At 45.9% G+C, this 11319-nt stretch overlaps 1 protein-coding gene and 1 long non-coding RNA gene across 2 annotated transcripts in view; one reads left to right on the top strand and one right to left on the bottom strand.

Moving 5' to 3' along the window:
- The window catches only part of LOC114443644 (uncharacterized), a 14053-nt gene extending 9042 nt beyond the window's left edge, over positions 1-5011 (top strand). The window contains exons 2-3 of the long non-coding RNA XR_003671459.1: positions 65-132; positions 4784-5011. This is a non-coding gene — a long non-coding RNA (uncharacterized LOC114443644). The remainder of the gene's footprint in view (positions 1-64; positions 133-4783) is intronic.
- Positions 2694-10799, bottom strand: cnnm3 (cyclin and CBS domain divalent metal cation transport mediator 3). The gene is made up of 11 exons (XM_028417870.1): positions 10090-10799; positions 9685-10019; positions 9058-9234; positions 8808-8965; positions 8526-8669; positions 8293-8451; positions 7931-8100; positions 7716-7812; positions 7490-7620; positions 6672-6798; positions 2694-4859 (listed from the first exon to the last, which is right to left on the bottom strand). The coding sequence occupies exons 1-11, from the start codon at positions 10762-10764 to the stop codon at positions 4801-4803; spliced, it is 2232 nt and encodes a 743-aa protein (XP_028273671.1). The 5' UTR covers positions 10765-10799; the 3' UTR covers positions 2694-4800.
- Positions 10800-11319: the final 520 nt, after the last annotated feature.

Genomic DNA, 11319 nt, shown 5'->3' with positions numbered 1-11319 from the left:
TATGTACATAGAAACTGAACAGTTGACTGTCACATTTTGAAATGTTTTTGTGTTGTTTTCACAGACTGGTTGTCCACAGTGATGCTGCTGTCCTTGAAGGCAGGAGGTGAGGAGTGACGGCTGGACGCAGCAGTAAGTCAGAAAAAGACTTCACACATGTTTTTATTTCATTTAATGCTGAAAGACTCGTCACTTCTAGACTGGGCTGCTGTCATTCATTACTGTCAGGATGTCCACATTACTCTGAAAACAGGCTGCAGCTGATCCAGAATGCAGCAGCCACAGGTCTGACAGGAACAAGAAAGATGGGTTATATCTTTCCCGATTTACCTTCTCTTCACTGGCTTTCAGTAAAATCCAGAATAAACTTTAAATAGACGTTACAAAAAGATAGGATAAGATAATTATTAGGGTTCGGTTTAATACTAGGATTAGAGTTAGAGTTGGAAAAAGGCAGAAATGTCTCACTTGAGGCTCTACACCTCATAGCGTAGAGATGCTAACCAAATTTCCCAGAGGGAACTTCCCAATTGGATTAATAAAGTATATTCTATCTATCTAACCATAGCATAGTTAGGGTTAATGCACTAAACTCCCATAGACTCTCATTGAAAATTAGCATTTTTTAAAAAATCACAATAAATAATCCTTCAAAGCTGCAGCAGATATTTCACTGGATCATAGTTAAAGAAGGTCTTCTTTATCTCCACAGTGAGTTTCATGAAAATTTACTGCAGGATTGTGGAGAACTGTGAAGTTAAATTGGCACTAAACTCCCATACAATTAGCATTTTTTTAAAAATCACAATAAATAATCCTTCAAAGCTGCAGCAGAAATTTCACTGGATCATAGTTAAAGAAGGTCTTCTCTTTCTCCACAGTGAGTTTTATGAACATCTACTGAACATCTGCTGCAGGACTGTGGAGAAATGTGAAGTAACATTGGCACTAAACTCCCGTAGACTCCAATTGAAAATTAGCATTTAAAAAAAAAATCACAATAAATAATCCTTTAAAGCTGCAGCAGATATGTCACTGGATTATTGTTCCAGAAGGTCTTCTCTATCTCCACAGTGAGTTTCATGAACATCTACTGAACATCTGCTGCAGGACTGTGGAGAGCTGTGAAGTAACATTGGCACTAAACTGCCATAGACTCCCATTGAAAATTAGCATTTTAAAAAAAAATCACAATAAATAGTCCTTCAAAGCTGCAGCAGATATTTCACTGGATCATAGTTAAAGAAGGTCTTTATCTCCATAGTGAGTTTTATGAACATCTACTGAACATCTGCTGCAGGACTGTGGAGAAATGTGAAGTAACATTGGCACTAAACTCCCATAGACTCCAATTGAAAATTAGCATTTTAAAAAAAAATCACAATAAATAGTCCTTCAAAGCTGCAGCAGATATGTCACTGGATTATTGTTCCAGTCAGTCTTCTTTATCTCCACAGTGAGTTTCATGAACATCTGCTGCAGGACTGTGGAGAGCTGTGAAGTTAAATTGGCACTAAACTCCCATAAAATTAGCATTTTTAAAAAAATCACTATAATTAATCCTTCAAAGCTGCAGCAGATATGTCACTGGATTATTGTTCTAGAAGGTCTTCTCTATCTCCACAGTGAGTTTCATGAACATCTACTGAACACCTGCTGCAGGACTGTGGAGAAATGTGAAGTAACATTGGCACTAAACTCCCATAGACTCCTATTGAAAATTAGCATTTTTAATAAAATCACAATAAATAATCCTTCAAAGCTGCAGCAGATATTTCACTGGATCTTAGTTGAGGGAGGTCTTCTCTTTCTCCACAGTGAGTTTCATGAACATTGACTGCAGGACTGTGGAGAAATGTGAAGTAACATTGGCACTAAACTCCTATAAAATTAGCATTTTTAATAAAATCACAATAAATAATCCTTCAAAGCTGCAGCAGATATTTCACTGGGTCCTAGTTAAAGAAGGTCTTCTCTTTCTCCACAGTGAGTTTCATGAACATCTACTGAACATCTGCTGCAGGACTGTGGAGAAATGTGAAGTAACATTGGCACTAAACTCCCATAGACTCCTATTGAAAATTAGCATTTTAATATAATCACAATAAATAATCCTTCAAAGCTGCAGCAGATATTTCACTGGATCTTAGGTGAGGGAGGTCTTCTCTTTCTCCACAGTGAGTTTCATGAATATTGACTGCAGGACTGTGGAGAGCTGTGAAGTTAAATTGGCACTAAACTCCCATAGACTCCCATTGAAAATTAGCATTTAAAAAAAATCACAATAAATAATCCTTCAAAGCTGCAGCAGATATTTTACTGGATTATTGTTAAATCAGCCTGAGTTTCAACACGTTGCTGTATCAGAGGATCTGAATGATGTAAACAGGATGTGAAACCTCCTCAGAGAACAATAAACCGTCTGTAAAAATCATTAAGAGGTGAATTTAAGGTCAGGGGAAGTCGCAGTGTAAAGGCTGATTGTGCTTCGTTTCCGCAAAATTTCAATGTTAAAATATATATATCAATATAAAATAAATATATAAATATATATATATATAAATGAAATCATAACATCACTCTTGAAAGGATCAAACTTCTCTGAAAGTTACATTAAAAACACTTAAATGTGCACAACTGTGTACTCTGCTGTAAATTCATTATCATTCACACTTATGAACAGAAAAGACAGAAAAAGTTCAGGATTCAGTTTATTTCCTAAGAAATTATCGACAGTGTGTTAAATGTGATGGAGTCTAAATGCAGCAAAGAGCATTCCTGAAAAACATCAACGAAACGAAACAATAAAAAAAACTCTAACAGGAAGTACGATATAAATGTAACCTGGACAGGAAGAGGAGTTGATTAAGCTGTACAGTTCTCCTGTGGTAACAGTGTTGAACTAAAACTACGACCTGGAAGTAGAATCTAAGCAGTCACATATTAACACACGGCTGTCCAAACCTCTCCCTCCGTTAGTTAAAGGAGCACAAAGTTCTGATTATCTTTTTACATTCAGTCCTCCGATACCATAAAAAATGAACTTATTACAACAAAGTAAAGAGCTGAAAAATATGTACTCGGAATCAAAAAGAAGAATCTCCTGGAATCTGCCAACACGCTCGATAACACGTGGAATTTAAACACACAGCTCGGCCTCTGGAGAACCTGCTGCTGCTCCTCACATGCTTTATCTGCAGGCCACAGTGTGTCCAACACTCTGTTACCTTCCAGTCAGACAAATGCTGAAATAATTCAGGTAAAAATAATAATTACCATTGATTCTTGATGATTTGTGAGATAGTTTCAGTGTTTGAAGCTTGCGTGCCATTTCCCACCTTTTTTTAGTATAAATGATTAAAATTTTTAAAAATGGCCATTTTTCTAACCCCCCCCCCCAAAAAATGCACATTTTGGCAAATCTCCTTATGAAAAGGCAGGAGGGTCATTCAGAGGCCGTTGCTGCTGTATTTTACACACACAGAGCAGAAATGTTAACACAACTCATATGTGAAGACAAACAAGGTGCTTTAGTACTGAAACGTTTAGCTCAGAGCGCCCTCTGCTGGACCACACGCTCAGCTGCAGTGCTCACTGTGAATGAGTGAGACTGGATCCTGCTCTGTGAGGACCACAGATCCTCACTTCCTGTCAGCTGAGACTGTGTCGCAGGTCACGCTCTGACTTCAGTCGAATAGAATGATTGTTAAAATGTCACACGGGTTAAATTCAGTCTAAATTATTTACCTGAATTTTGTCAGCGTCTAAATATGTGTCGACCACACAACCCACAGTCCAGTGACATGAAACCTGGCCCCGGATCGCTCATCGCTCAGTGTTAAAGGGTGTTTAGATGCTAAACAGCATGTAGCAAAGACTTTTACATATGAGAATACCAGCGTGTGTGTGTGTGTGTGTGTGTTCCCCCAGTTGGGAAAAAATAAGCTGTAAAAAAAAAAAGTGTATCGCCACAACTACACACACACACAGGTCTGTGTGTGACAGCAGTGATACATTGACACATGCTGTATAATACTTGGATGCACAGTGTACATGTGTATATCTGAAGTGTTTTGATTTAGTGTCTCAAACGGGACGGATGCTTCCACACACACAGACAGACATAGAGACACAGACACACTCACACTTTTTTATGTACACACTGTAGCTTTGGCACCCCGACAGGCAAAAAGTGAGAAATGGCAATGCAACGAGTTTAAACCTGGAATAAAGGCCCCACACACTCATACACTGTATCCCACAACGCATCACGTAATGTAGTGTACACCTGCCGGTCACTACACACACCGTTACACACTGTAGTACCCTGTAACCGTGTGTGACGGTGGTGACACGGCGACGATGGTGGTGGTGATACAGTGTCGTGGGTGATTTCACACACAGGAAACAGGAAGTGAACCCGCAGCAGACGTCTCCAGTTACACTTCTAAACAAATGATTTAGAACAGATTGCTTCATTATTATTATTAGTATTGTTGTGTTACTAGCTTTGCATATTTACTTTATGATCAGGCGTTAAGGGTTCACACATGTTTCCCGCCTCTACACACTCACACACACTTCAAAGTGTATAAAACATCATCAGATGGTTTCAGCACATGAAGGAACGGAGGCGACAGTGAGAGCAGCACATCTACAAACAGCATCACTCTCACTCCAGTCGTGTCCGATAACTACGTTCCAGCCATAGATTACTTATCCATAAAAACAAAAACAAAAATCTATACTTGGTTTAAAGCAGTTGTCTCTTTGTTTCTTACAGTGGGGGCGCGGACTGCACTACCCATGAGCCTCCTCTTCTGTGCAGCTCTCCTGGGCTCTACTGCCGCTGGTGGAACCTGACCAATGAGAGAAGAGCTGGGTGAGTGACGGGTCAGGTTATCACACAGACACACACACAGACACACACACAGACACACACAGACAGACAGACACAGACACACACACAGACACACAGAGACACACACACAGACAGACACACACAGACACACACACAGACACACACACAGACAGACAGACAGACACACACAGACAGACAGACACAGACACACACACACAGAGACACACACACACACAGACACACACACACAGACAGACACACACACACAGAGACACAGACACACACACACAGACACACACACACAAACAGACACACACACAGACACAGACACACACACACAGACACACACACAGACACAGACACACACACACACACAGAGACACACACACACACAGACAGACACACACAGACACAGACACACACACACACACAGAGACACACACACACACAGACAGACACACACACAGACAGACACACACACAGAGACAGACACACACACAGACACAGACACACACACACAGAGACACACACACAGAACACACACACAGAACACACACACAGACACACACACACAGAGACACACACACAGACACACACACACACACAGACACACACACAGAGACACACACACAGACACACACACAGAGACAGACACACACACAGACACACACACAGACACACAGAGACACACACAGACACAGACACACAGACAGACACACACACAGACAGACACACACAGACACACTGTGAGGTGAGGGAGGTGGGGATGAACGACACACTGTGATCCCCCTCGGGGATCAATAAAGTATTGATCTATAGATTCAGAGACAGAAGCTGCTGCGTGTGTTCAGAGTGAAAACTTTCAGCTCATCTAAAGTCATTTATATCAAAGTATAATAATAATAATTATAATGATTTATGGTTCTAGTGCAGAGTTAGCATGAGCCACAGGGACACAGTTATGGAAAGCTGCTGTAGTCATGAATAAATAAATACATTGTGAATAATAATGTATTTATTTACATGTTCATCTCTCACTGTTTATTTATTTATATTCATAATATGCAAATGAAGGGGCGGGTCTTTCTTCTGTTAGTGCGACAGTAGCATTATGCTAACCAGCCGTGATGGTTTTGTAAGGACCAGGTTAAAGGTTAAATTAAACATGCCGTTTTATTTTGGCAGACACTGATAGGACCTCCACGGTGTTACTGCTGAAAAGATTAAAAATGGAATTTTATGGAAGTCATCCCGATGTTTACTTCCTGGTTCGCAGAAAACTGGTTTTAGCCTAAAACCATCACAGCAGGTTAGCTTAGCTTCTGTTGGACAGAAAGAACAGGAATGGACAGAAGCCACGCCCCCTCATTTGCATACCACCACCCGAAATATATAAATGCAGCGAGAGAAAAACTAATGTGGACCATGAAGCAAAGCAGAACTCTCCTACAGCTCCTCCAGTATGGCTGCCAGAGGTCAAAGTTCATCACTCAGTGTTTGTGGATGGGGGTTAACATGACACAAAGGGACATCATGACACAAAGGGACATGCATTCAGGGAACACACACACACACACATCTAATGAGCGCTGCTGTTCGTGTTCAGTCAGGCTGTATTTACCTCATGCAAAAACAAACGAACACTAACAGTAGTTCTCAATGGTATCAAAGAATGAAAAGTTTACAGGGAACTCTGAGCGGCCAGAGCAGCGAGGAGAGAAAAGAAAGAGAGAGACCGTTAATTCAGTTCAGCTGAATGCAGACAGGAAACGCAGAGCGTCAGCCGAGAGGCGGCGGCCGCCACACCTACCCTGCGTGGTGTTTCTGTCGTTGAGCAGCTTGGTCTGACTGTTGGGCAGGATCTTGATCTCTGGAGGATCTGGACTCTGACCGACACGTGACGCCATGAGGGCGTTCAGGTACTGCAGGCGCGTCACCTGAAACACAACGTTTAAAATTCTGGTTTGTGTCGTCGGCTTTAAGACGGTTTGATCACATGTTTAAAAGCATCTGACACTGGTCCAGAGCACCACAGCTGGAAGGAAGAGCTAACACTAACTAGCCTAGCTTAGCATTCCCTTATGTGAGTCATGTGATTTATTTGATTTTATCACTGTTGTGCTTCCATGTTTATTGAACACCACAACAGCTGTTTAGCTCAGCTCAGCACGCTGTGAGGTCATGTGGTCTTTACCTTGAGGCCACATGTTTCTAAAGTTTCAAATGCTGCAACACTAGTTCTTCTAAATGCTAACAGAACTGAAGCTAGCTCATCTTAGCTGTGTCCCCTTTAAATACATTTCTTGAGAAATCAGCTTTCCTTTTTGTTTACATCTTTCAAGCTAATGCTAATTAGCCTAGCTCATCACAGTAGCCTCAGGCAGAACTCATGTTATTCTCTGTGGTTAGTGTTGATTGCCTAGCTTAGCAATTAGCCCTCGGCCCCAGGCGATGTCATTTATGTTTATCAGATTTGGCTGATTTAAAACATTTTAGTGTTTAATTAAAAGCTTCTATAATAAATTCATACATTTCTTTATCATTCTTGTTGTCTGACTGTTGTTTGTATTTACATGTTTACATTTGTTATCTATAAAACCAGTTATTGTAACACACGCACACACTCACCCGTATAAGCTGCAGGTCTGTCAGAGCTCGGACGGTGTAGTCAGGACAGTAGCTGGAGGGGCTGGTGGCGTCTGCAGACTCAAAGGGATCCCGCGGAGGAGGACGCTGGGTCATCACTGGAGACTGGTGCACTGGAGTCACACACACACACACACAGCTCTGTAAATACCTCTATCCCCACGCATGGAGGCTGTTATGTAAACATATAAAATATTCACGCTCTCACCTGAAGAGGGCAGCGTCAGCGCCGACACGCCGTAGTATGTGAAGGCTCCGTTTTCAAACTTCAGCCCCTCCTTCCCGATCTCCACCTCCACGCGGCCCTGACGGCACACAAACATTCTTGAGTAAACGTGTCTGAACTCTTCAGCATTTCATGGAGAGTCAGGAATGTGGAGCCGTCTCGCTGCTGCTCAGACACGCCCGAGCGCGAGCGCTGACCTGCAGCAGCAGGATGAAGTAGTCCACCGGGTGGTTGCGGGTGTACAGGTAGTGAGCCGGGCTCAGCCGGTTGCTGGGGTCAAAGTGCACTTCCTGGTTGACGCTGGGGTGACGGAGCAGGTGGAACAAGACCTTCTCTGACACACGAGCCGGGCTGAAGTGCTCCACCTCTGCAGGGGTCAAAGGTCACAGGGTGGTCACTGAGTCACAAGTCAAGGTACTTTATGACCGTTTGTGTTGTGTGTCCGTGTTAAACTGTACACACAACAATCATTACACGTGCTGTGTTAAACCATCACTGATTCATCCATGTGTGAGCCACACACACACACACACAGACACACACACAGACACACACTGACCTCTGGACAGGAAGCGATGTGTGGCCAGCAGGAGCTGCGGGGAGGTGCGGATCTTGGGTTCTCCTTCAGGGGGCTTGAAGAGAGAGAACTCCTCGTGGGAGCCGCGGGGCTCCAGCGGGATCTCCAGCGACGCGAGGGGGCGCTTCACCTTCCTGTCCACTGCAGGACAAGACGGAGGCGTCAGCAGGGACACGACACAGGCTACAGCGGCCAACGTGCTAACAGACACTCACAGTAGCCGTCGGACTCGTCCAGGATCTCCGACTTGATGATCTCCTCGATGACGTCCTCCAGCGTGACCAGGCCCAGCACCTCGTAGAACGGGTCTCCCTCGCCCTCGTTGTTCACCTTCTGGACGATGGCCATGTGAGAGTTACCTGCGTGAAGGTCAAAGGTCAAGGAGAGGCCCGGCTAAATGAAATTATCATCTGTTCAATTATCATCTGTTACTAAGGTTAAATAAAGTTTAGGACTTTGAACACACTCTGAACTCATCCTGTACGTATTTCCCGTACCTTTCTTGAACTCCTCCAACATGGCGTCCAGCTTGGTGTCGTTGAAGACGAAGTGCAGCGGGTGGTTGTAGAACTTGGTGATGGTGGTCATGGGGGTGCAGTCCTCCGGGTCCACCAGAGCCAGGTCTTTGACGTACAGGATCTCCACGATGTTGGACCTGGAAGTGGAGTCAGGACTTAGATTAGACCCGAACACCCTGGTTGATTTTTTTTTAGCAGTTACAAACGAGCCCCCGCCCTCCGCCCCCACCTCTCCTCCTCGTATATGGGCACCCGGGTGTAGCCGCTCTGCATGATCTCCGACATGGTGGAGAAGTCCAGGATGGCCGAGCTGGCCAGCATGAAGCAGTCCTTCAGAGGAGTCAGGATGTCCTCCACCGTCTTAGTGCGCAGCATCCCACGGCTGAACTCCTCCTTCACAAACTCACTGCACACACACAGAGGACAGTGAGGACACGTCCCACCAGGACATAGTCTACAGCCTCTAAAGTCATTTTAAAATGTCTCAAGTCTTTAAGTCCAAGTCAGGTCTCCATGGCTACTTATTAGGTCTTAAAAGAACTTAGAGAAAAAGTCTCAACTTGTGATGTCTGATTATCTTCAAAGAACAAGTCCAGGTCCATGTCCTTAGAAGGACAGTCCAAGTCAACTCCCTGTCAAACTTTCTGAGAAGACAAAGGTTCTGTCTCAAGTCTAAGATAAAACACACCAGTCCAGATCACAAAATATCTCAAGTTTTAAAACCAAACCGGGTTCTCAAGTCTTCAGAGGACTGGTTCAGACAGCATGTCAACATCTGAGTCTGAAGTCTGACACTTTGTGGGGGTCTAGTCCAAGTCTCTGAAGTCAGAAACAAACTTCATATTGTGTGTGGTACCTGTACGGGTCGTTGATGCTGCTGCGGATCATCTCCATGGCCCTCTCCCTGATCCCGCAGGTGCTGATGTCCCTCCGCAGGCCCAGGTCCAGGATCAGCCCCAGAGGGCAGGACAGGGGGCAGGTGAGCACCATGCAAACCTGGGCCAGCCAGGTCAGAGCCGGCGCCAGCTGGAAGCCATACCCGGAGCAGACGATGTGAGGAGCCAGCTCAGCCAGGAAGAAGATGAGGAGGCCGCTGGTGAAGACGGCGGACACGATGGAGCCCAGAGCCTGGTACAGCAGGACGCCCAGGACCGAGTGGCCCAGCACGCACAGGAAGAGCAGAGAGCAGGCCTGAGGTGGGAAACAGACATGTCAGAGCTGCAGAACCGCGTCTCACCTCCACCGGCTGCCGCGCACTCACCAGGAAGTTCCCCCTCCTCCTGATCGGCTCCAGGCGTTTGGCGGCTCGCTTCTCCTCCTCGGAGCCGCAGCTGTGGAGGACGTACAGCTCCACCGGGTCCAGCCACAGCAGGCTCAGGTTCACCGTCCTCAGCACCGCGCACACCAGCAGCAGCAGCACTATCAGCACGGCCAGGCACCACGGCGGGATGTAGTCCGCGGGCAGACACCGGTCGGTGTTCACCCGCAGCCGGTCCGGCCCCGCGGATGCCCACTTCTCTCCGCTCAGCACGCACAGGTGGTGGAACCGCTGCCCGCTGCCCGAGCTGTTCTTCCGCCGCACTTCCACCGTCAACAGCCCGCTGTGGTTCCCATCCGGATCGAAGTCGCCCGTCACCTGGAAGTCGGACTCCTGGCGGTTGGACTCCTCTGCGCACGGGTCAGCCGCATCGCCGACCGCCCCTGCGAACGCCACCCACGGCCAGCTCCCATTCAGATTGGCCCCGAAGAGACGGAGCTTAAACGTGGCTCCTTCTGGCGCCGAGATGATCCGATTCTTCATGCACACCGGACCCGCCGGGTCCTCCAGGCGCAGCCCCAAAACCTGCGGAGCTTCCTGGCTGCAGGCGCCGTACCTGATCCCGCAGAACAACAATATCATCAACAAGAACCGTAGACCTGCCAAGCTGGCCACCATATTGGATTTGGTCAGCCTGGCTCCGCGCGGGTCATGTGACTCCAGCCCCCGCAGCAGCAGTAGCCCCGCCCACCGGGAGGAGGGCGAGCCAGCAAAACAACAAACCGAGCGCTGCAACTGGAGCTGCGCGGCGGCCATTTTGGATCCGCTGACGCTGAGGTTAGCGGCGGGACTGTCGGACATTGTGGGGCGGAACGACGTCAGAGAGGAAAACACTTTTTAAACAGTAACGAAGAAACGTGATGATCCAACAGAACCGAGCCACCGGAGGATAAACCGGGTCAAAGGCTTCGTTCTCAGAAGTCTGACTGTTTTTCTGAGAATCCTGAGACTGAAGCGTGACCTTCTGTTTATTTTGTTTTCCAGGCCTCAGTCCTCCTCCTCAGACTCACACCTCTGAAAACATGAGGACTTTCACACCAAGTTGCACAGTTTAGTAATATTCTACAGGATTTACCGCCTGATTAACCTCAATAAGTCACTTAGCTAACATTAGCTAATTGAGTTCATGTAAATATTAATTACCGTCTGTTTTATGAGCAGAAAGAGTAAAGA

Source organism: Parambassis ranga, chromosome 12, assembly GCF_900634625.1.
Source record: "Parambassis ranga chromosome 12, fParRan2.1, whole genome shotgun sequence".
In the NCBI taxonomy this organism is placed as follows: domain Eukaryota; kingdom Metazoa; phylum Chordata; class Actinopteri; family Ambassidae; genus Parambassis; species Parambassis ranga.
The sequence above is the reverse complement of the archived record's forward strand: the minus strand, read 5'-3'. Positions and strand labels throughout refer to the sequence as shown.

What these genes read in the sequence shown, in the direction of transcription:
- cnnm3 (XM_028417870.1), bottom strand. Translation starts at nt 10,764, where the DNA reads ATGGTGGCCAGCTTGGCAGGTCTACGGTTCTTGTTGATGATATTGTTG. An exon ending in GGAGGAGGGGGAACTTCCTG is followed by an intron (nt 10,020 to 10,089) that starts GTGAGTGCGCGG and finishes TTCCCACCTCAG; the next exon opens with GCCTGCTCTCTGCTCTTCCT. An exon ending in CAGACCTGCAGCTTATACGG is followed by an intron (nt 6,799 to 7,489) that starts GTGAGTGTGTGC and finishes GTTGTGTTTCAG; the next exon opens with GTGACGCGCCTGCAGTACCT.